The 23,919-nt window shown below is 49.9% G+C and overlaps 3 protein-coding genes across 9 annotated transcripts; 1 reads left to right on the top strand and 2 right to left on the bottom strand.

Annotated features, from left to right (window-relative positions):
• Positions 1-168: 168 nt before the first annotated feature.
• Positions 169-5,116, bottom strand: MRPL27 (mitochondrial ribosomal protein L27). Of its 2 annotated transcripts, none has more exons than XM_060134573.1 (4): positions 5,056-5,116; positions 2,850-2,981; positions 2,369-2,436; positions 169-617 (listed from the first exon to the last, which is right to left on the bottom strand). In XM_060134573.1, the coding sequence occupies exons 1-4, from the start codon at positions 5,093-5,095 to the stop codon at positions 411-413; spliced, it is 447 nt and encodes a 148-aa protein (XP_059990556.1). In that variant the 5' UTR covers positions 5,096-5,116; the 3' UTR covers positions 169-410. The 2 variants fall into 2 exon arrangements, with proteins under 2 accessions (XP_059990556.1, XP_059990555.1); XM_060134572.1 differs by having other exon boundaries at positions 4,978-5,095.
• A 49-nt stretch (positions 5,117-5,165) lies between these two features.
• Positions 5,166-11,633, top strand: EME1 (essential meiotic structure-specific endonuclease 1). Of its 5 annotated transcripts, none has more exons than XM_060132981.1 (9): positions 5,166-5,199; positions 6,260-7,071; positions 7,155-7,282; positions 8,683-8,772; positions 8,864-8,985; positions 9,189-9,315; positions 9,553-9,668; positions 10,459-10,648; positions 10,939-11,633. In XM_060132981.1, exons 2-9 carry the CDS (start codon positions 6,285-6,287, stop codon positions 10,966-10,968), a joined length of 1,590 nt encoding a protein of 529 aa, XP_059988964.1. In that variant the 5' UTR covers positions 5,166-5,199; positions 6,260-6,284; the 3' UTR covers positions 10,969-11,633. The 5 variants fall into 5 exon arrangements, with proteins under 5 accessions (XP_059988964.1, XP_059988960.1, XP_059988965.1 ...); XM_060132977.1 differs by having other exon boundaries at positions 10,890-11,633; XM_060132979.1 differs by having other exon boundaries at positions 5,187-5,226; positions 10,890-11,633.
• On the bottom strand, positions 11,354-23,555 carry LRRC59 (leucine rich repeat containing 59). 2 transcript variants are annotated; one of them, XM_060132983.1, is made up of 7 exons: positions 23,295-23,555; positions 20,937-20,996; positions 20,458-20,616; positions 20,122-20,226; positions 17,003-17,075; positions 14,754-14,927; positions 11,354-13,317 (listed from the first exon to the last, which is right to left on the bottom strand). In XM_060132983.1, exons 1-7 carry the CDS (start codon positions 23,553-23,555, stop codon positions 13,073-13,075), a joined length of 1,077 nt encoding a protein of 358 aa, XP_059988966.1. In that variant the 3' UTR covers positions 11,354-13,072. The 2 variants fall into 2 exon arrangements, with proteins under 2 accessions (XP_059988966.1, XP_059988967.1); XM_060132984.1 differs by lacking the exon at positions 23,295-23,555 and adding an exon at positions 23,023-23,288.
• Positions 23,556-23,919: the final 364 nt, after the last annotated feature.

The following is a 23,919-nucleotide window of genomic DNA, read 5'->3' as shown; positions in this document are numbered from 1 at the left end:
GCACAAGCACTCCTCTTCCTTACCCTTCGGGGGACGGTGCTAAAGGGATCCCCTCCTCAAAATGAAGCCCCCTCTTCTCATTTCCGCACCGACAGGCCTCTTTCCTGCTCTGAGGCCCCCCCTTGTGTGCACTTGAGAACACGGATAACAGATCAGGAAGCCACTCCATCCAGGTTTGTCCCCAAACAGCAGAGACTCACGACTCCGGCTAACTTTATTTTTGGCCCCAGGTCAGGTCTCCCGAAGGGCTTCCCAGCCAGTCACTTCACAGTCTCCTGTCTCCTGCAGTCACCACCAAGCAGACTTCTTCCTTGAGAGACCTGTCGTCACTCCAACCCTTGATGACGTCTGGTACCACCCTCTCCTGTCACCTGGGCTCCAGTCTCTGTCCAAAGGCCTCAACCAGGAGGTCAAAGCATAGCTACCAGTTTGAAGGTGCCCTCAGGCTTGGCAGGAACCACGTGGACAAAAGTCTTGTAGAGCACAGCCCCCTCGGGCAGCCTGGTGACCAGATCCACAGCCTCCGAGTTGCTGGGACTGGGCACGTAGACCTCCTTAGTGTAGCGGACTATCCCCTCCTCCAGAGCATACAGGTACTTCTTCTTCCCCAGCCCCACCTGCAACACACAGACCTGGTCAGCTGGACAGTCAGGGGGTCCATCCCAGGATTCTAGGATAGACTCTTCACAAAGATTCAGGCCCTGGGGCCAAAGGGGAGGATTCAGAAAGCTCCACCTCAGGTTCCCTTTCCCACTGCTTGGTAATTACTCCATCACAAAGGCGGGAAAAGAAAACTCCAACAGCCAATCGTGGTGGTTACTCAGGGCTGATACCTGGACCCATATCTGTGCAGCTGGCCAGAAGCCACGCTGGATAGATGCCCAAACCAGGCCCGGGAAAATGTCTCTAATCACTGCTCCTGGGAGTTTGCTTCACTGAGGCTTAACACAACACTAGTCTGATATACATTTTCATCTATATGGTGATCTATAAAGTTTAGGCTCAACGCTATATGGATAATGCATACACTAATTAAACAAAATGATATCAGCTGATACTTATGTCACACTTACTGTGTGTAAGCACTGTTCCAAGCCCTATTATATACATTAACTCACTTGATTCTCACCTTGTGAAGTAGGTACTATCGCTAACCCTGATGTTCAGGAGAGAAATATGAGCAAAGAGATGAAATAAACTGTGTATTACATATTTCTTTTCTTTTTTTTTTTAACTATACATGTCACAGCTTTTTTCTTTTAGAACTTGAGATTGCATGTGTGGCAATTTTTACCCAGTATTATTCAATATCTCTCTGACTAAACGAACAGACTGGTCCAAATCCCAGCACTACCACTTACTATTGTGTGATCTGGGCAAGTTAATTTACTTCACTGTATCTCACTTTTTTCATCTGCAAAATGGAGATAAATATTAACTATTTCATAGGGTCATCTTGAGGATTGCATGAGTTAATAATCAGAAAGAGCTTAGAATACTGCCCAGGTCACAACATATTAGTTTTTATTATCGTTGTCATTATTTTATTAAGTCTGAAGAATTACCACAGCCACCTACTGCATGTCTCAAGTTCTAAAAAAAATAAAGCTACTACACATACAATCAATTCACATACAAATTAGCATTTTTGAAATAATTATAGGTTACTATCAGTCTTTCTGTGCCTACTAAAATTGCCAAAACAGAGGTAAGAAGGCAGAAGGAAACTGATTACAGAGGAAACTAAACTAATATTTTAAATAATGTAAAGAATATAGTACAGATCTGTGTTAAAGAACTTTCCTACCTCAGCAAGTAATACCAACTTGCTGAAACTGAAATCCCTGCCTGGTATGGACCTAATTTCTGGCCCACAAACTGAATTCTATTTTATTAAATTCAAGTTATCTTTCAGCCATCTAATAATAACTTTAATCAAAGGAGGAATTCTTAAAAATAAAAAATGAATAAATTGAAATTAGTTTCCCAAGATTAAAAAAATATCTTAAATCACTAGAAATATCCTCTTCCAAGAACTGGGGGTTAGAAAGGAGACCCCAGAGAACCAAGCTAATGCTATTACCAAAGCGAAAAAGTGATTTGGGAGTCAAGCAGACCTGGTTCAAATCCTAGCTCTGTCACTACACACCCCCCTCTTCTAAGTTCCTGGCATCCTACCTGTAAAACAGAGATGACACCTACCTACCCTAGCGATGGGGTAAGGATGAAACGATAATGCAGGCCCAGGAATCAGCATGACACTTGGCATTTGGTAAGCACCCAATAACTGCAACTGTTACAATTACTATGCTCAGGAGCATGGAGAGGTGAAGAAGAAATGGGGGTGGGGGGGGACAGAGCAACTCACATGGGCACCTGGGTGCCAGCGGAAGTGGCGCTGAGTCGCAAGGATGTTGCCAGCATGGACATAGTGACCTAGAAGAGAAGTCCACATGTGTGCTACCTTTGGGCCCCCACGATGAGGTAACACAGCGAACTGCTAAGAAACCATGGCAGCCCTCGCCTTCCTGGCCCAAATGCTACATACCAACTTCTAAGTCTGCCCCTGGATAAGACCAACTCCCAGTCTGACACAAGGAGCCCCTGTCTCCCACCCGGCAGCCTCCTCTGCAGTCGCATGGCCAAGGTTCCCACCTAACTGCTCTTCCTCAGCCCCTCCACCCCGCCTCAGGTCTTATCTGTTTCTTCAATTTGGAACTAAATGTTCTGGTGAACAAAATGGAGAGTACAGGACAGGGCACTTGTGTGCTTTGCCCGCTCTTCAAAGGAACGCCAGGACAGCAGGGTAGGGTGCTAAGTGGAAAGTGGAAGCCAGGTCACACCCTTACCCTCCATTTTCTTGATGCCAAAGCGTTTGCCTGGTGACTTTCCACCGAGGTTCTTAGAGCTGCCGCCTGTCTTTTTGGATGCATATCTGATGGCAAGAGCTGTAGCCTGAGGGGGGCTCAGCAGGGCGGTAACTGCAGAGAGAACAGAAATGTTGTTCAAACAGAGCGGCTCCCTATCAGACTCTTTCTCTGCCTCAATGGGTCATTTGCTAAGCTGAGAGGTGGCAGGGGGCAGTGTCAGGGGAGGTGAGGAAGATGTGTGAGCAGAACTTGACTTTGTGGGTTTCGGGGAGTGTCTGAGGTCCTTGGCCTTCCCCCACGACAGGGGATAAGTCATTCTTGTATTGTCCATGGTGTAAGCAAGCACTAAATAAGCTGTCTGTGTGTGGCCTAGGGTTGAGGGGAGGGAGTAAAATATTATTGGAAAAAAAATAAACACCATGTGCCCTTGGTCCTGACACATCCAGTCCTATTGAAGAGAAACAAAACCACAGAAACAGAAGCCAGCAAGAGGACACCACAGAGCTGCCTGTTTCAGCCTCACTCACCATTATGCCCTCAAGGCTCAACGCACTGTGGAGGGGCCAGACCACAGAGCCCAGCAACAGGACACCCAGAGACAGGCTCCTGCTTTGACCTCACCCACCACTTTCTTAGCCATCACCCATCCACTGCACATCAGATACTTGTAAACAAAAAGGGCAGCCTCTGTGAGGGTGACTCCCGCAGGCTCCTGTCCATTTCAGAAGGCTGGGCCCTTTCTCTGTTCGGCAAGTCCATCAAGCACAGGTCCAACCAAGAAGACTGACACCCTGCCCTTGTTAATCTGACCTCTCCAGACTCATTCCAAAGTGCTCAATGGTATTTATTTTAAAAGGGAAAGTGAACTAAAATTCATAATGACCAGGATGGAAGCCCTGTGCTATATGACAAGCCCAGGAATGGCAGTCCCAGCATTCAGGTCTCCAGATACAGCTATGGTTAATCAGGGTCATGCCAGAGTCTTTACAGAAGGCTTGTGGGTCCTGGAGTCTATAGGTTCAGAGTTCCTAAAACCTAGGTTTCTGAAGTTTTAATGAGAACAGAGACTAGCTGGGGCAAAGGACCAGAGATGAGGACTTACAGAGACAACACGTGAAATGACCAGCACCAGGATCTACCTACCTTTAAACACCTATTCATTTATTCACTCAATTTCAGGAACTGGACTTTGCTTTACCTAACTTACCTCACTCACGAATCTTTGCCCTTCACCCTATTCCCCATCCTCCTCAAAGTAAATGATGCTACCACTTACACAGCTGCTCAGGCAGAAACCAAAGAGTCACTGCAGATTCCTTCCCTTTGCTGATCTCACATATCCAGTTCACCAGCAAGCTCTGTGGATCCTATTTCCAAAACGGATTTCAAATCCACCCATTTCCCTCCAAGTTCACTGACACTAACACCCTGACTAAATCATCTCTCCTCAGGGCTACCATTACTGCTTCCCGTCTGGTTTCCTCATTTACCACTCCTACTCCCTTTAAATTCACGTAAGAGCAATAGTTTGCTTCTCAAAATGGAAAATTGCGTCGAGTCATTCTCTTGCCCCTCACTCTCTTACAAAGCCAGGCCTCCGGTCATCCTTTAGGTCTTAACTTACATGTTACCTCCTCAGAGGGCTTCCCTGACCACCCAACCTAAAAAAAAGACACAGGCACATTTTTCCCTTTCTGTCACAGTAGTTGCAACAATTCACAACTATTCACGTGCTTATCTATTAGAAGTAACCGTCCTGCGGGTAGAGACTATGTCTTCATCTTCTCTGCTGAGATCCTCAACACCTACCACAGTGTCTGGCACAAAGACCTCAATCTGCTGAATGAACAGATTAACTTTTTGCGCGCCTATGTGCCAAAAGCAGTAACCCATTTTTGTAGATAATGGGACCCAAACAAACCGAGACAGGGGAAGCGGAGAACCGTCACCCACCCCTAGGGAAGCTGTATTTGCACGCCTGGCAGGGAAAGGTCACGTGCTCCGCGCCCTAGCTGTCACACGACCAGTGACTACCCCTCAAACCTCGTGGGCCCCGCACACTCCCCCCAGTCCCCTCCCGCCCCCAGGGTCATCCGTGGGGAACGACCTCCAAGCCCCCAGATCCCTGCAAGGTCTCCACTCCGCCTCCACCCCTCTCCCGGCGACCGCCACGGCGGCCGTTTACCAGCTGTCCGCGTCCTCTGCGACAGCACAGCTAACGCCATGTTGGCTTTACACTCGCTTCCGGCCTGAGAAATCTGCTTCCGCTACCGGAGATCTATTTCCGGGTCATGCGTGGCGGATGAAAGAGTGACGCGAGAAGTTGCTGGTGAGCGCTGCCGGGCGGGCGAACCGGGTAGGGCTTACTTCCTGAGCTCAGCGCTGCGGAGGCTCGGTGGCCGGGGCGTCCGGCGCTTCTGCCGCGGTGCCTGGGCGAGCCGCCCGCCCTGCTGTCGGCGGGAGAGGCTTGGAGCCCGCGCAGCAGGGGCCCGCTTGTCCGACCCCCGCATTTTGCCAGAATCTACCGAGGCCCGTGCGGGGACAGGGCTGAGGTCTCCCTAGTCGTTCAGCTTACTTTACTGAGCGCTTCCTGCGTACCAGATACTGTACTAAGCTCTGTAGATGCATGCTTTTTCTTTTTTTAAACTACTTACAATCTTGTAAAGTAGGTAATGTTATTATCCCTATTTTACTCAAAAAGAGAGGCCCAGAGAGGTTACCTGGCTCATCTCGGGTCACACCTACAGTGTTAGTGAATATCTGTTCAGAGAATGACTCTTGTGCACGACCCAGCAATTGGCAATCCTAGATCTGTCTGCAAGAGAATTGAAAACATCCCCACAAAAACTAGGACATGAATGTTCATGGCAGCATTATTCATTCAAAATGGCCCAAAATGGAGTCAAACAGAACGTCCACCCGATGATGAATGGACAAACAAAATGTGGCATATCTATACGGTGAGGTGTTATTCAATCATAAAAAGCAATTAAGTACTGACACATGCTACAACATAAATGAACCTTGAAAATATTTTGCTAAGAAGGCAGTCACAAAATTCACATACTCAGCTAAAAAAGCGTGACTCTTGGTATCTCCATTTTACATGCAGAGGTCAGCAAAGAGGTTGTGTTGAGTCTTGTTCGTACCTCATTAACATTTTTTAATAGTAACCTCCCCTTTGTTTAAACCTCACCTTGACCTAGAAAGGATTTGAGAAGGTTTCCTGTTAGACTACAGACATAGCTGTTGAGTTCCAGATTGACCGTGTTGGGACCATATCCTCTTTCTCTGCGTATCATTTATTTCCTTAAAGCTTGGCCATAGAACACATCAAGTGGACTGAATTCAGTGCTACAGTCTATGTCTCATCTCTCTTTTCTTTTTAGGGAATTAATCTGATAGCACATATTGATGGCTGTAGAGAAGTCATCACTCTCACTGGATTCCAGTGAGAGTGAGTCTGAGGAGTTGCCAACATTTGCCTTTCTGAAGAAGGAACCGTCTTCAACAAAGAGGAGGCAGCCTCAGAAGGAGGAGAAGATTGTAGTGGTTGACATCTCAGATTCTGAGGCCTCCTGTCCTCCATCACCAAAATTGAGAGATCCACCACCTGTTCCAGAGACAGCTGAAACTGTCACACGAACAGAGCCAGTCAGGGTGCTAAGCAGTGGAAGTGAGGATGAGGAAGAATTTGCTCCCCTTGCTGAGAGACTTACTTGTAAGTTTTTGACCCACAAGCAGCTGAGCCCTGAGGACTCCAGCTCCCCAGTTAAAAGGGTTTTAGATCATCAAAATAATGAAGGAGCATCACGTGACTGGCAAAACCAGCCCTTCACAAAGATCCGTGATATTCCTCTCTGTGACACCTCAGAGAGGTGTGCGTCGAGTAGCAAGGACCCTGTGGTAGACAGTCCAAGCCATCAGTCGCCAGCCTACCCAACTACCTGCTCTGTCCAGAGCAACGGCGTGACAGTAACTAAAACAAATGCTGAGGTACCCCCGCCTCAGAAGAGAACCAAGCATCATCAGAAGGTCCAGAGGAGAGGCTCACAGGGACGCCAGCAGCGGGGGCAAGCAGGCCAGAAGGAAAGCACCCAGAGGCAAGAGGAAAGGAAGAAGAAGGCAGCCCTGGTTAACAGGCTGAAAGCTCAGAGGCCAGAGGAATGCTTGAAGCATATCGTTGTGCTGCTGGATCCAGGTCCTGCAGGCGTCTTTCTTTACCTCATGCTGGGTGAACTGCTTTCTGGGCCCCACTGACAGCCCCTTTCCCATCTGTTGCAGTGCTCTTACAGATGGAAGGTGGGGGCCAGCTCCTCGGAGCACTCCAGTCCATGGAGTGCTGCTGTGTGATTGAGGCGCCGGCCGTGCCTTGCAGCATCACGTGGAGGAGAAGGGCTGGGTCCACTGAGGTAGGGGTTTTCTGGCTGCTGTCTCTCCTCCATAGAGTTACAGGATAAATACGCTTTTACTCTGAAGGATATATTATCAGTCAGGGCTCCAGCAGGAAAGCAGGTAGCACACTCAGCTGAGTATAACTTGAGGAGGATTTAGTAAAGGGGCTGTTTCCCAAGGTGTGGGCAGGGTGCAAGGAAACTACAAGGGACAGCGCCGTACCTCAGGACGATAACGGCTTTAACTTGGTTTCTCCACCTCGGGTACGGCTGCCATCTTGGATTGGTTAATTCCCTGTCGTGCTGGGCTGTCCTGTGCCTTGTAGGATGTTTAGCATCTACCTGGTAGCTGCCAACAGTACCTGTCCACTTGTGACAATTGAAAATGTCTCCAGATATTGCCAAACGCCCCTTGGGGGGTGGGGGGGAATCGCCCGTTTCTGTCGCAGTCATCCTATAAGGAAGAAATTCTTATCCCCACATCACAGGTGGGGAAACTGAGGCCCTGAGAAGTTGAAAGCCTTATTAAGGATCACAGCTGAGTAGTGGCTGGGGGGGTGGGAGGGACTAGAACCCAGAGCTCCTCCCACCTGTGCTTTGCAATATTATGGGTCTTGGCTTTTGCTTATAGGGACCTAATCAGAAAACTCCGCACAAGCCCTGCTCACGGCTACTCTGTAATACTGTACTGCTGTAGGATTGTGGACCGTGACGCGGCCCTGGCTGTGTTTGATTATGCCCTAGTATGGCGACGAAGAGGTGCTCTCACAGACTGAAGTTTCCTTGGTGATTCTTATCTTTGTCACACAAAACCTATGTGTAAGGGCCACTCAGCTTAGCATCTACCCTCAAAGCCCAAGTTACTTATTTGTTCCAAATCCTTTGGAAGAGTTTCCTTCACTCCATTCCCCTATTCAGAATGCAGAGAAATATTGGCAGTTACTTCTCAGTCCGTTTCAACTCACTAATGCTCCTTTCTTACTCACTGCCTCAGAGGTGCCGTGCACTGAGGCTGAACAGTTGAGGACTGGGAAGGACGGGATTATGGGTTACAATTTCTTGCCACCATGACTTCATTCCAGAAGAAAAATGATAATGCAAAGTGGACTAGGCTGGGCTTCCCTGGTGGCGCAGTGGTTGAGAGTCCGCCTGCCGATGCAGGGGACACGGGTTCGTGCCCCGGTCCGGGAAGATCCCACATGCTGCAGAGCGGCTGGGCCCGTGAGGCATGGCTGCTGAGCCTGCGCATCCGGAGCCTGTGCTCCGCACTGGGAGAGGCCCGCGTACCGCAAAAAAAAAAAAAAGTGGACTAGGCTGATGGGGATGAAGTCATTCACCCAGAAGGCCTGGGTCTCTCTCGCAGGTGCTAAGCACCTGCTGACCTGCCTCCCTCTGCCGGGTTCCACGCCCTTTGACAGGATGGAGAGGAGGACTGGGTGGAGGAGCCGATGGTTCTGGTGCTGCTCCTGGCAGAGGCGTTTGTGTCCATGATCTACAACTTCAAGCAGGTGGGCACAGCCAGAGGGGTAGGCGCTGAGGCTGGGGCGGAGGGCTGACTGCAGGGAGCAGGCACGCATGCATTTCTGCCCCTTCACGCAGGGGAGTCTGGGCAGCACCAAGGAAGGGAAGGAAACGCTTCGGAGCTTTGTAACTGACATCACAGCAAGGACAGCTGGGAAAGCTCTGTCACTGGTGATTGTGGATCCGGAGAAATGCTTCAGGTTTGGATTTGTCCTCGAGACTTAGCATTAAAAGGGGCAGCTCTTAGGCCAACGGGGGTGAATTTATTCATCCCAGATCTGGGTCCCTCTGCAAAATAGCATCCCTCCTAGCCCTGTGGGACTCTCTGGTCCGGTCTTCTCACACCTCTTCTGCCCGAGCTCGGCCTGGAGCTGCCGCTCTTTGATTTCCCTCCCTGCTCCAGGGCTCCGAATCCTCCAAGGAGAAGGAAACAGGGGGTGGCAAATGGAGAACAGGCCAAGGAGAAGGAGAAGCAGAGACAACCAGAGGCCAGCACAGCGGCTGTGGTGACCAGGGTAGACATGGAAGAGGTAAGAACTTCTGTTGCCTGAGGCATCGTGGCTGCCCACTCTCATCTAACCCGATTCACCATGATAAAGAGTAAAATGCCTGCTGGACACTACTTTCTACCTCGGCACTAAGTAGGAGAGAAGGGGCCAAACGGGGAGCCAAGGGGCTGGGGTGCAGCTTCAGTGAACGGTGAGAGGAGAACCGTTTCAAACTACCCTCTGCATACCCTTCCAGTCCATGTGCTTTGGGGTTTCTAGGCATTGGTAGATCTGCAGCTACACACAGAAGCCCAGGCTCGAATCGTGCAGAGCTGGAAGGAGCTGGCCGACTTGGCGTGCGCATTCACAAAGGCTGTGGCCGAGGCGCCCTTCAAGTGAGTGCCCCCAAGTCCTGGCTCGGTTGCTTGGCGTTGTCTTTTACAGTCGTTCTGGTACCCAAAGATGTTGTCCCTTTCCCCTGAACTCTGCTGCTAGCCCGTTGTCACTCAAGTTTGAGGCAGAAGGAGTTGACCTAACCCTGGGAATTCTTGGAAAGAGCCCCCAAGCTCAGTCCCTTTAAAATGTTCTCCTGTAGCTTATGTGTAAGTTTGTGTTCTGCAGGTTGGTACTGGGTTATCAGTGGGCCAACTTACCAGGATTCATTGCAGGTCAGGTCACAATGAAACAAGCCCTTATAAAACAATTTTTTAGCCTACTTAGCTCAAGGGCTGTTCATAGTCAGAATTTAAAATCAGTGATTCCTCAGAGACAATCCAATCCAAGTCCCTCATTTTACACCTGAGGGAACTGAGGCCTAAAGAGACCGACTTGTCAAAGTTCCTAGTAAATCAGAAGAACCAAAACTAGACTCCAAATTGCCTGATACCCAGTGCTCTGCGCTAACCCCCATGCACACTGCCTCCCCGATCAAGATACCCCAATCTCAATGCAAGCAAGAGCCTCGTACTTTTCTGGTAACTTCTTTTTGGATGAAGAGGAATAGATGTCATTTTTACGGGAATCGGCAACTAGCACTGCTAGGGGGCAGAATGAGCATTCAAATTGGCCAGGTAGAACATCATTCCCACCTCTTCCCATGTCAGTGGAGGGTTTTTAAGTTCCTAGGTAAGGGGACAGGTGCAGCACAGTAACATGCGACTTGCAGCTCAACTGTGCTGTTTGCAGGAAGCTCCGAGATCAAGCTAGTTTCTCCTTCTGCCCGGAGAGTGACTGGGCTGGAGGGGTAAAGGTGGACCGCTCTGGCAGGGGGCTTGCAGTGGTCTGGAGGAGACAGATTCAGCAGCTGAACCGAGTCAGCCTGGAAATGGCCAGTGCCGTTGTGGACGCCTACCCCTCCCCACAGCTCCTGATCCAGGTATGCCGTTCCAGGGGTCACTGCCCAGTGCACTGTGGCCTTAGTGGACTCCCAGTTTCCATGGACAGCACTGGTGAGGGCCCAGGAATGCCTTGTAACTCAACAGTGCGGGTCTGAGATCAGAGTCAACACTGACCAGGGAGGGAGGACGGTTCTCATCCCCCAAGCTTCCCGTCCCTTATTCACAGATGAGGAATGACCGTGGGTGGTATGGTATTAACAGGTCATTTACCACTTTCAGGCTTATGAGCGGTGTTTTTCTGAGCAAGAACGCCAGAATTTGCTTGCAGACATACAGGTGCGCCGTGGGGAAGGTGTGACAGCCACCTCCCGCCGTCTTGGACCAGAGCTCTCCAGGCGTATCTACCTTCAGATGACCGCTTTGCAGCCAGATCTCTCTTTAGACAGTGCAGACTGATGCCAGCCCTCAGGGACAGGGATGAAAAGCTGATTTCCACCCCAGCCCCCCGACCTCAGAGCATGACTACAGTGCAGGGATCAGAAGCACCTCCTGCAGCACAGCCTGGGTCCTGCCCACAATGCTTTCCTGGGCATTGCTGTTTGCGATAGTGTCCCTACCTGTCAGCTTGGGGCAGAGGCTGAGATGCTCACATTTGCCTTCCTCTCCCAGCAAGTCAACTGCCACGTACAAACCACCCCGACCCCTGCCCCAGCCAGCCCTCAAAATACAAAGGAACAAAGACAGACCACTCAGACACGTATTTAATAACTGTAAAAATCCAAAAGAACCTCAGCGTCAAATCTTGAGGTCACAAGTGAACTGCCCTCGGCGGGCTGCTTGACAAGGCTGGACGTGCTCCCGCCTTCCTCCCGTCCACGGAAGCTGCCTCAAGCAGCCAAGGGACGGGGGAGGTCTGATCATTATGCTGACTTCTGTATTCTCTTAATCTCATTTTATGTACTATGTGTTTAGTTTCAATAAAGCATTTGTACCAATGGCTCTGGAGCTTGGAGGAAGACTAAAGGAATGTGTAGTGATTCTGGGTAAGGTGTGGGCCTACGCAGCAGAGCTCTCCCTGAGGGAGAAAAGAACAAGTCTTTTCTTCCACTGTCAGGACGGTCACAAGTGTCAGTCTTATCCATGGGCCACTAGTGCCGAAAAGACGGACCCCACTCTGTCTCTGGACAGGACAGGTTCTTGCTCTCCCTGGGGAATCGGGAGTCTTCTGTGAATGAGCACCGTGACGGCCATTTCTGATCCCTTCATCCAACTGTTGTGAAAGGAGGCAAAGGAGGCCACAGAGCAAGAAATGCTGAGTCTGGCAGACAAGAGAATGGACAGTTCTGCCCTTATTCATGCAAGTCGTTAGTGTACCACTTTTAAACTCCATGATGCTACTTACTTCCCTTCATTGTGTAGTTATATCTAGAATCAATTCTAAACCTCAGTCTCTTATGAAGCTTTAGTTTTCAGGTTGCCTATGAGGTATTTAGTCACACCGATTATGTAAGAGAGCTGTCACAGACAATGTGGCTTTGCAAGGGTCCACCTTGTTTATTGGCAATCAGGGAATTAATGCTCTCAAATTGACGCCAGGAGCCTGGGCCACCCCCATTTTATAGAAGCCACATAAAGTGCCGCAGGACTCTACAAGAGCTGCCCAGGACCCTCATGGCTATGAGATTTCTATCTGTGGGTCATGAATCTGTTTCCCGTGAAAGATTCTATACTCCAGCCAAGAGACAATTCTGGTGTAAGTTTTGTTCTCTCAGTACACGATAAAGGAGGCAAAATGATGGGAAGAAAGGATACCAGGGTGGGAATCCAGTTCTGCCTCAAACCAGCTAGGAGACCATAGGCAAGTCATGGAAGGCCTCAGTTTCCCTGTCTACAAGTGTTACATTGGACTGGATGGTCTGGAAGTCCTGTCACAGCCTGAGATTTTGTATGACTGTTAAAATATCTGAATGTCTGAGGTCCTTAAAAAATAGGTATGCCCCTCCCCCCCAATTTAGACTAGATTTGCTGAGTATGGTGTTCCCCTAGTCCCCAATAACACACTGCCTCCTGATCTGCCCTGGCTCCCCAGGGAGGAATGAAAGGGTTTGTGACACACAAAAGTATAAATGTAGTGACAGCTGACCTTTAGTAGAAATGAGTCTTGCCTTTATACAGCTTTGTATAACAACTAGAAAAGGCTATGTTTTGTCCTCTCCCCACCCCAAGCCTATTCTTTTAAGCATGCAGGTAACTGGCCCCACCTCCTATTTCTCCTTATTCCACCAGGGAAGCCTGACTAAGGAACAAAGAAGTCTTACAAAGAGGAGGTCTCAAGTACCAAACGGCAGCCATGTGATGATGGCAGGTAGGTCTGACACTAAAAAGAGGCTGTGTCCAACAGAACCCAATTCCATAGGAATCCAAGCTCCAAGGCTGGGAGGCAGCAGGTGTGGAGGACAAGCTCACTGCTGAGAATCGGTCTGCAGGACCCACCGGAGGATGTCGTGGCTGCGCAGGCCCCGGAGCGCGCTGTCGTAGATGGTGTTCACGCTGGTGCAGAGGGGCTGCTGCTGCAGCTCTGTCACCCGACAGGCGACCAGCCCGCCAGCCACACACAGCAGCAGCGGCAGCAGCAGCCTCAGCACCGCCCAGGAGCGAGTGTGTTTCCGGGGTGCTGGCTTCCGGGGCCGAGAGCCGGACTTAGATTCTGGAGGGACAAAGTCACAGAAGGCAAAAAGTCCAGTCAGTTTAAGGACGCACACTCTGCAGTCGAAGCTAGTCTCCGTGCACGTCCACTCACACCCCTCTGCTCTGATGAAAACTCCCCAGCCCTGAGGAGAACACGTTTTCTAGACCATCTGAGCTCTTAAAAACTTTGCTATGCAGAGATTGAAACATGAACTCTTTCTCCCTTGGATCTCAGGGAGTAGATTCAAAACCGGATCTCATTCTGGATGTTTCACTTAGCACACAGTCCCCAGGGTCCTAAGTTCTCCATAAGATGTTGATGACGCGGGCCCCTTAGGACCAAGGGGAGGGGCCCATCAGGAGGCATCAAGCGTGGGTGGAGTGCTGCCCATTCGGGGAAACAGGTTCAAAAGTTATGAATATTGTTAATGTTTTTATTATAAAAAGAAAGCCTGCAAGAAAGTATACCATATTGGTAACAGTGATTAATGCTGGCAACAGGGGATTACAGGTGATTGCCATTTTCTGATATATATAAAGAAATTGTCTGCAGTGAATATAATTATTGAAGAAAAAATGGTTTTGAGATTTTTAGGCAAATTTTTTAAAAACCTGACTGAACACCCACATTCCAAGAACTACATGATCCTGTCATAGGTTTTTCTCACTTAATCCTATCACTAATCTGTAAGGAGGTATGATCCTCATTTACACAAGGCAACAGAAAGGTGGTGAGGTTGGGCGACTTGCTCAAGGCTAGTGGGGGCAAGCAGGGACAGGCCCTGCAGGCCTCCCTCCCCACAGAGCTTCCCTGCTCGGGTTCCTCTCCCTCAGGTGTCCCTTCTGGCCCAGAGGATATACGGTCCTCCCTTATACATCGAGTCACATTGCTACACAAATCCAACGGGACATATTCAGGCAAAACACTAACGTGTTTTATATACGACATGGCTCCACGAATGCAGGCCAAGTGATTCCCCTGGTGTTCACCACACAGAGTGATCGGGTCCAACTGGGAAGGAAAATCACAGGCAGCGCTGGCACCACCGAGACGGCAGCACACGCTCAAAAGCTCAGTCCACTTCCTGGATGACGTCAGGGACTTTTAAGAGTAATGTGACCATATGCAATCTTCACCTTTCTGGGTGATTTTAGAATCTAACCCTTACAGAAAGTGCAACTCCCTGTTCTGGAAACGTTCTAAGCTACATCTGACCCAAATACCTGCACATAAGCATGTGACACTGGGGAAACAAACCATTCGGGGCAGTAGGAGGGTCCCCATTCCCTGTAAGTGGACCCTCTGAGTTACTCCCAGGCCTTAGAGTACGCTGTACCTGACGAGGTCTGCAAGCTTGTTCGCTCGCTCGCTCACTCACTCAGCCATGCCTGGAAACCAAAGCCATGTCCCCACCACACCCCTCCTGGAACCCTGCAACTGAGAGAAAAACCTACTCGGGGCCTGATTTGCTTCCTTCTTAGGCTTCTTCTCCTGCTCCCGCTTGGCTGCTTTGAGGGCGTCATACTCTTTCCTCCGGCGCTCCTTCTCTTCCGCCTTCTCCCGCTTCCGCAGTTCCCGCTCCTGAGCCTCCTTAGCTCGCTGCTTGGCCTCCCACTTCTTCTCGGCCTCTATGAGAAAGTATACCCAAAAGTGGCTTCTCTCCCACAAACCTCCAGTGTGCCTTCTCAAGTGATTATGGATTCAGGCTCCCTTCCCTTATGCTGTGGATCACATAAGATACATTAAAAGGCAACAGCTGTCTTTCTGCTCTCTGGGAAGTAAGCCCTCCCTAAAATACGATAAGCTGCTCTCAGGGTTTGCTCAGTGGATTCTTATTCAGGGATTCCTAGCCACAAGCAGCAGAGATTAGGGTGATGTAACAAGGGTGGGGGGCATAAGAAAGGCATGGGTGATGAGTCTGATGCTGCTTTAGAATTAGGTACTAATTCAGAAGACACAGCCGCTGACAGCCTTGCACAACTCAACTATGAGGAGAGGAAACAAGGGAGGCGTTGATTCTATGGGAGTCCCATCTTCCCAAGCTTCGGAAAGGAATGTGGCATGGGGAGGGCAGGAAGAAAAAGGGAGCGCTCAGGTTCAAGGTTAGAGAAGATGGAAATGTTTTCCTGAAAAAACAAGACTACTAGTTTGTCAGAGGGTACCCTAGACTTCAACTCAGGAGTCTATGTGACATTCCGATTTATTCCACAGCTCAAGTGTTTACATACAGCACCCACCTTACAAATTACTGGTTTCTAAAAATGCATTCCCAAATTATTTGGAAGACTGAAGCACATTTTTCCAAAGCCAGAATGCCACAAATGGTGGTTAAATGTCCTTTTAGGGCTCAAAAGCCTATTTGAACTATCATGGAGCTCAATAGTACTATTCTTATCACTGTAGCTTTCCACTGCTTTTCCACATACAAACAAGCTCCAAGTTCCAGCTGAGCACCAAGAATGCCAAGAACACACTCTGCCCAGCCTCGAGAGAACATGTGCCATCCAGAGGCGAAAGTAGCAGTGGTCACAGTAAACATGGGCAGCACAGCGGCCATGCGTGTACAGGGAATGGTCACAACTCAGGGGTTCCAATCTCAGGGGCCGCCTGTGATCAGTACTACACATGTCCCTCTAACCACGGGAGTCCTCCAGCAAGCGGGCTCAGAAGTCAGCCGGCTCGTCAACAGAGCACCTACTGTGTGCCGGGCCTTGTTCCAAGTGCTCGGATACAGCAGTGAAGAAAAGTCAAGCTCTAGTGCCTAAGTCATCTGCTTTCTACAGAAGGAGACAAACAATAAACAAGTGAACAAATAGGGAAAAAGACAGTGATATGTGCCATAAAGGAAATAACTGAGGATGTGACAGAGAGTGGCAGGTGGGTTGGCTCTTCTCGTTTGAGTGGTTCTGAAAAGGTTAAGGTTAACCTAGGGCAACAGATGAGGACCACATGAAGCCAGCAGGCAGCCAGTAGGCAGCCACGTAAAGATCTGAGGGAAAAGGAAACCAACAAAGCCCTTAAGATGAGACAGTTCTTGGTGTGTTCAAGCAACAGCAGAGGATCGTGTGGCTGACGGTAATTGCACTCTCTCCCTGGTGTGTGGAACGAGGCCGGAGAAGCAAGCAGGCCTGGGTCATGGCGGGCCTTGTTGGCCATGTTACTGAGTTTGAATTTCATTCTAAGTTCAGTTGGAAGCCATGAGAGGGTTTTAAGCAAATAGCGGCAGAAGTGATTTGTGTTTTGAAAAGATCTCCCTGGCTGCTGTGTGGAGAAGGCACAAGTATGGAGCCAGGACATGGTGCTAGGAGGTACTGTGGCAGTCCACCGGCTGGAGGCTTGACTGCGGTGGTGGCACTGGAGTTGCCACTGCTGATAGACTAGACATAGTAACAGAGTAACTGAAGAAAGCAATCACGGACATCTTCCCAATTTCAGGCTTGAATAACTAAAGGGATAGTGATTTCCCATTATGGGGGGACACCAGAAGGTGCTGAAGGGGATCTGGTTAGGCATGTTTAATTTGAGATACTTATTAACCCTCCAAGCAGACAGAAAGATAAGCAGTTGACTATGACTGTGGGGCTCAGTGGAGAAGCCAGGACTGGAGAGATGCTGCCATCTACCACCACGCTGTTCCCCACTGCTCTGCACGGCTCCTATCCTGGATCCTAGCTCCTCAAGCATGAGGCGGGTGGCCACCTACCTCGGTCTATTTCCAGCCGCCGCTGCCTCTCTCGCTCCTGATCCACCTGCACAGCCTTCATGTGCTGTAACACCTGCAAAGGGAGAGGAGGGTGCTGAACTACTCAACGCAGTTGTCTTCACTGTGGGGAGTCTCAAAAAAGAGACTGTTCTTTTCAGGAGCCCTGATCACCAGAGGCCCTGGAAGCTGTGCAGAGCTAATGAAGTTAACCTTATCCTGTGTCCTCACTGCACCAACCTTAGCCAGAGAAGAGCCATATAAGCCCAGTTCACTAAAGCGGTCAGGAAAGAAGTCTGTGAAACACAGTGCCAACTGGAATCTAGAGAGTCCTGCCATCTACAATCGCTTCATGTAATTCTCCCAGCAACTTTTGTGTTAAACAGGGACAGCACTTCCTCTAAGACACTTTCCTGACCTCTTTTGGCTGCCTCAGGCTCCCCTCCTCCTACTCGTGGGAGTTTTCTTATCCATCTCAATCCTAGACTGTAAGCTCCCTAAGGGTTAGGGACTACTGTCCTTAGCTCTGCAGGTGAGCACAGCATTTAGCTAGTTATAGCACTCAATACAGGTGTGATGAGCAACTGACCGGATGCCCATTGTAAAAATAAGGAAGAAAACCCAGGCTCTGATGTCACATGGCTAGAAAGTAGCACAGCTGAGCGTGTACGTCTGCTGAGTTCCTAGGCCAGAGCTTGTCCCTCTTACGTATAGTGCACAGAGGCAGGAGAGCTGTAAGAGAAAGGCATTTTATGAGCTCAATGAACACTGTTGCTTGACTGCATTAATAAGAGAAGAAAAGCTCAAGTATTCTAAATGAACACAGCAAATTGTCTTAATTTTCTGTTTCGCTACTGCACTAGACAACCTGCAGGACAGACATGTATTCAAATGTAATTATTTTACTTCATGGAAACTTCAGACATGCCCACATCTATCATAAGAGGGACACAGGAGCAGGTCTGCAAAAGCCACTCCCTCCAAGAGCCTGGCTTAAAGCCACAAGGAACCCTGTCCCGAGTAAGCCAGGACCTGCGCCACCTGGCACCTCTCCAGGGTCAAGCTTACTAAAAAATGGCCGCTCAACAAGGGGCTGCAGGATCTGGAGGAAGGTCAAGCATGATGTGGAGAGGGGGCCCAAGTTCAGAGTCCCTGTCTCACCCTGAACTCTGAATTCTATATAAGCACCAACCATTCAGTTGGCTTTAGGGGGTAAAAACTGGCTAAATAAAGAACCTGGACGTTTAAGAGCCGCCCCTTTTAGCTTGGCTACAATACGTCAGGAGTTAGTTACCTGACAACACAGCCCAGTCCGAAATGGGAGAGGCTCTTCTAGAGCCCCTGGAGGGTCGCTTTTGTCTACCTATCCCCGTCCACAGCAGGTAGTAGGCACCTGGTGATTACTGCTGAACTAACCAATTATTTTTAAAAGGTGCTTTTCTATGTGCCAAGCTGATTAGTTAGTATGCACCCACAAGGTCAGAACTGACGAGACCTAAACTAACTCCTGGAGACAAGTGACCTCCTTCTGACTGGCCCACGCCACTCCTGTACGTGCCTAAAGGTGTGCGCAGGAGAGGGCAGCGGTGCCGGAGCGTGGCTTCTCACCACGTCCCCAACGCACCGTGCTCCCCGGAGCTTTGTCTGGAAAATATCTGTGAATACTAAAGACCTTTACACTCAACAAAAGTTATTTTTGTACGTCAAAAACTGGAATATCAGCAACTTTGGTTTAATATAGTATTAGTTGAATGAATAAATGGATCAATGAAAGGTGTTGCATACTGAGAGTTTCTCGGGTCAGAGATAGAGAAGTAACACCTGCTTCCCAGGTTCATGAGGGTTATGAGATGAAACATGCAAAGCATGCACAACAGAGGAAGAGCAGGCAATGGTAGCTATTGTTAGTCTTCAGAAGAGACAACATTCTTAAAGCAGCAAGTTTTCAGAACAGGATTCACTGATCACTTGTACTGTTCCCAGCTGAGGGCAAACTGTGGCCTTGGCTTCTTGGATGCACTGATGCTGTGCTTGGTTTCTTGTAACAGTGGGTGACACAGATGATGAGACTATCTAAGAAGCCCTGAGCTAACGATAAGAAAAGAAAGGCCATTACTCCCAAGATTCACACATTTAAAGTTAACTCTTTTGTGTTCACAACGCCCCCTAAACATAGCGAAGTCAGTCATCTGGTGCTCAGCTGAAGCAGCAGCAATCTGTTCTAAAGCTGGAGGGAAGAAATGACTGTAGCTAGAGTTTTTGAGAGATGCGTACAGTGCTGTTCTTAAGAAACAATGCAAAGCACCTTCAAGGTTATTGGCAGTATTTGCCTTCCAGGCTGCCAGTTAGTTCCTTCCTCCTGTCAGATGACTCAACTGAAGTCAAATGCCAGATGTGCCCAGGATGTGTCTGTTTACAGGTATAAACTTACAAATACTAACAACACCTTTATTATCAAAATTCAATAACTGTGGCTCAGAAAGGCTACAGTGCCTAACCCTCTTGCTCCATATAAACAACTGTCAACAGTGCAGTGTTGGATCATGCAAAGTCCTGATTTCTAGGAACAGAAGTACTGCAGTAGAGCAGAAGACAGTATTGTTCTACTGCTTGTAAAGAGAAACAAAGGTGCCTTTGCCTGACAGGTTCAGAGTAGACATTTTCAGAGACCTTCGTGCTTTAAAAGACACAGCTATTTGGGGCTTCCCTGGTGGCGCAGTGGTTGAGAATCTGCCTGCTAATTAATGCAGGGGACACGGGTTCAAGCCGTGGTCTGGGAGGATCCCACATGCCACGGAGCAACTAGGCCCGTGAGCCACAACTATTGAGCCTGCGCGTCTGGAGCCTGTGCTCTGCAACAAGAGAGGCCACGATAGTGAGAGGCCTGCGCACTGCGATGAAGAGTGGCCCTCGCTTGCCACAACTAGAGAAAGCCCATGCACAGAAACGAAGACCCAACACAGCAAAACTAAATTAATTAATTAATAAACTCGTACCCCAACATCTTCTTTAAAAAAAAAAAAAGACACAGCTATGGATGCCCTGGGAGGGGAAAACAAGAGGCGACAGAGGCAAGTCCCAGGGGAACGTATGAAGGAGCCGCTGGGGAGCCTCGTGCTTACCTTGTTGGCACACTGCTTACACTGCTTCTCATCCAAGCAATCCCCTGCCACCTTGGCCAGGACAGGATCCAGGGGGTTATCCTTCAGGTCCAGCCACTTCAGACTCTAAACAGATGGGGCAGAGAGCCTGGTAAGCCCGAGTTCACATAAAGAGCCCCTCAAAGTGGAACAAAACGAGCAGAAAGAAAGCCCTTCTCTGTTCCGGCCGCAGGGAAAGCCGTCTGAGGCTGTGACAACCAGGTGGTATTCCTCTCGGTCTCTCTCACAGCCACACTCCCTCAGTCCCCGAGGCCTCTGCCACACCTGGCCATGAAACATTGGGTCATGAATTGTTACCTTGAGCTGAGCAAAGCTGACAGGCAGGGTGACCAGCCTGTTGTTGAGGAGGTCCAGGTGCTGGAGGTTGACCAGGCGGCCAAAGTCTGCTGGCAGCTGCCGCAGTTTGTTCTTACTCAGGTCCAGCTTCACCAGGTGTGTGAGGCCACAGAAATCCGACTAGGACCCAAAGAGAGAACACCTTGGCCTTGGGCTCACACACTGTGATGTAACAGTCCAGGAGGCCCCAAGTCAGAGGCACCTATGCGCAAATACTGACTCTACCTTTTACTAGCTGCTCCAGCTCGAATGAAAATGGAGATAGCAGGCATAGCTCCTGGTGGTGAGCCGTGAGCCGTGTGTGCAGAGGGCTTAGCCCTTCTTAGTGGTAGCCTGCCTGCAGGCCTATCCTGAAATTATGCCTTATGACACAACTCCCCCAGACAGGAAGGAGAAGCAGCAGGGCTCTAGAAGGAATCATGCTTGCTTGCCAGTCTTACCGGTAGAGCAGTCAGTTTATTGCAGGACAGATCCAGTATGGTGGCCTTTGGGAGGGCAGCCTAGGAAAGGGAATGAGAACAAAATGTCAGATCAACACATGGAACAATTCAGTGACATCTGCTAATGAAGCATTTTCCACAGAAAGTTCCCATGATTAGAAAAGGCCTTTAACATGGACATATATGCACTACCAAATGTAAAATAGCTAGCTAGTGGGAAGCAGCTGCATAGCACAGGGAGATCAGCTCGGTGCTTTGTGACCACCTAGAGGGGTGGGATAGGGAGGATGGCAGGGAGATGCAAGAGGGAGGAGATTTGGGGATATATGTATATGTATAGCTGATTCACTTTGTTATAAAGCAGAAACTAACACACCATTGTAAAGCAATTATACTCCAATAAAGATGTTAAAAAATTTTTTTTCAACAAAGGAAAAAAAAAAGGCCTTTAAAAACAAAAAATAGCACTGAAGTATAATGTTCCTGGAGACACGAAAGGAAAAATGAGCCAGTCACCCACGACCTAGAGAAGAATGCACAGTAGGGATGTGGCTGGGGAACATCCAAGGAAAAAAGACCAGATTCTCAGAAATTCTCCACAGCACTTTTAAGATTCTCTCTAGCACTGCTCCTTATTAGGTTTCAGGGCAGGGACTGTGTCTAATATAGCTCTGTGATTTCCATATTCTCCAGTTCAGGGTCTGCCAGGCACTCAATATACCCGTTGGCTGATTCGTACCTGAATGAATAAGTGAGTGAATGCAGAGTGAAATCAAGGCCCTCACAACCCAGCTCCGTTTTCCCATGGGGTTTGGGATGGAGAGGCTCAGCAAAACTGACCCTTCCGTTCTCCCAGGGGCAATGCTGCCCCAACCGGAGGCCTGGAGTGAAAGGTTTCGGACAGCAGTTCTAGGGCCGTGCTGAAACATGGGGCGGGGAAGAAGGCAAATATCAGTTAAGGACACTGGGCCAACGTGGACTTTCCAAATGTCAAAGTCCCAAGCATGAAGTTTGACCACCTAAAGAAGTCTGAGATATCACAGTGGGAAGTACACCGTGGTAATAGTTACATGCATCAACATTTGCTACCTGCCAAGTATTTTACATTACAGTCTTATTTAATCCTCCCAACAACCCTATGCGACGGGAATAATTATCACCATTTTATACATGAGGAAATCTAGGCTTAAAGGATAACTAAGCTTGCCAAGGGCACTCAGCTATTAAGCAATGAAGCTGATATATGAACTGGGAATCCCATTCTAACCTCCATACTACACAGCCAAGGCAGAGAGAAGACTGGGCCAAGTGCCAAACGCAAATATAATTCGTTACAGGCAGTGAGGAAAGTGCAGGTCATCCAAAGGGAGGCTACTGTGGGGGATGCGGGTGGGGAACCAGGTGGGCAAAGCAGGGATGTACCATCTAACTCCACTTTGGCAACAAACTAGTCTTGTAACGTCCCTGGGGCCTCAGGCTTGTTTCCCCGGTTGGGGGTACGGGAGTAGGCGGGTGGAGGGGTGGGCCACGATGGTGCGGATTCCCACCAGTTTCAGAGTTGGGAAGAGACTTTGCCAACCAAGCAGTGAGATGTCACATTCTTCAAGGAAGCATGCCTCAGGGCTGGGGCAGCCAGCTGGGATTTCTGGCTTCCAAGAAAAGCCAGGTCTGGGCCACACCCAGGTCTAACCGGAGGCCTACTTGTACCAAGTCATTCATTCATCTGTTCATTCATTCTCCGAATACATCCAGCAATCGCGCTCTGAGGGCTCCTACTTTGGGTCAGGCAAGGAGCTGAGCGCTGCGAAAGCCCCTGAAATGGGGGGGGGGGAGATTCACTCCTGACCCGTAAAAAGCCCATAGCCAGACAAGCAGCTCCTTCCCATCTTCTGGAACTGTGCCAAAGTGACACGTGTACATCCCAGGAAGAAAACTGGGGCCGGACGCGGCCTCCCCCGGGGAGTTAGTCCCACTCCCCCCACCTCATTGTAAGCCATGGAGACTGAGGCATGCGAAAGAAGGCGACCAACGCAGGGGCCAGCGCCAGTCGCGGGTGGGCGCCTGGGCCTCGCGGGACTGTACTGACCAACTCCTTGACCGGGACCTCATTCAGGTCGCTGAGGCTCAGATCCAGCTCGTGGCCGTCCAGCTTGTCGCGGAGGTTCCCGCCCTTGCTACCGGCCTTGGTCATGGTGACGCCGGCTGAACGAGTCCCGGCTCCGACGGGCAAGAGAAGGGCTGAGAAGCCGCTCGTCGCACCCAACCTACAAAGCCTGCGTCCCCGGCCGCCGCAGGTCCGAGACCGCCGCCGCCCGTCCGCCCGCCAGCCGCCCTCTGAGCCCTGCGCCCCGTTCCCACCGGTGCAGCCACGACGACGACCACTTCCGTGTCCACGTCACCTTCCGCGGCCACTGAGACGGGCTGGGCCAGAGCGGCCTGAGCGTGTGCGGGAGCGCCCTCTGTCGCCCGCCACCGCCGGGAGCGTGAGGTTCCGGCTCCGAGTTCAGTCGCCAGCCGAGCTGCTGTGTTCCCTGGTGCTGGGAGAGCACGCCCGCGGGCAGTCGTCGCTTGCAGCGCCAGGAGGCGAAAAGACTGGGGGCCAGAAGACCTGGGCTCCATCCAAAACTGACCTCATCAGATCTCCCCCATCCCCCTGGATTAGCAGCCGAAACTGGGTGTCCTTCAAAATTGCTCTCTGTCCTCTAACAATCCCCAAACCATCATGATCCGGAAAACTTTGCCTCTCTCTCTCTCATCTCCTCCTCACTGCCCCAAGCCCTGGTCCGGGCGACCATCAGCTTGAGCTTGGATTACTATTCTGAGTCTCTCTCCCTTCCATCCACCTCCACCCAGCTGCCCAGATGATTTTTCTAAAAATCTAGCCAAGTCTCTCCTCTGCTTAAAACCCTTCAAATAACTACCTGTAGGGTATGGACCACTCTCTTTTCTACACTGAGCCCTGCGTACTCCTGCAGCCTCCTGA

This window comes from Lagenorhynchus albirostris, chromosome 20 (assembly GCF_949774975.1).
Source record: "Lagenorhynchus albirostris chromosome 20, mLagAlb1.1, whole genome shotgun sequence".
NCBI classification, from domain to species: domain Eukaryota; kingdom Metazoa; phylum Chordata; class Mammalia; order Artiodactyla; family Delphinidae; genus Lagenorhynchus; species Lagenorhynchus albirostris.
The sequence above is the reverse complement of the archived record's forward strand: the minus strand, read 5'-3'. Positions and strand labels throughout refer to the sequence as shown.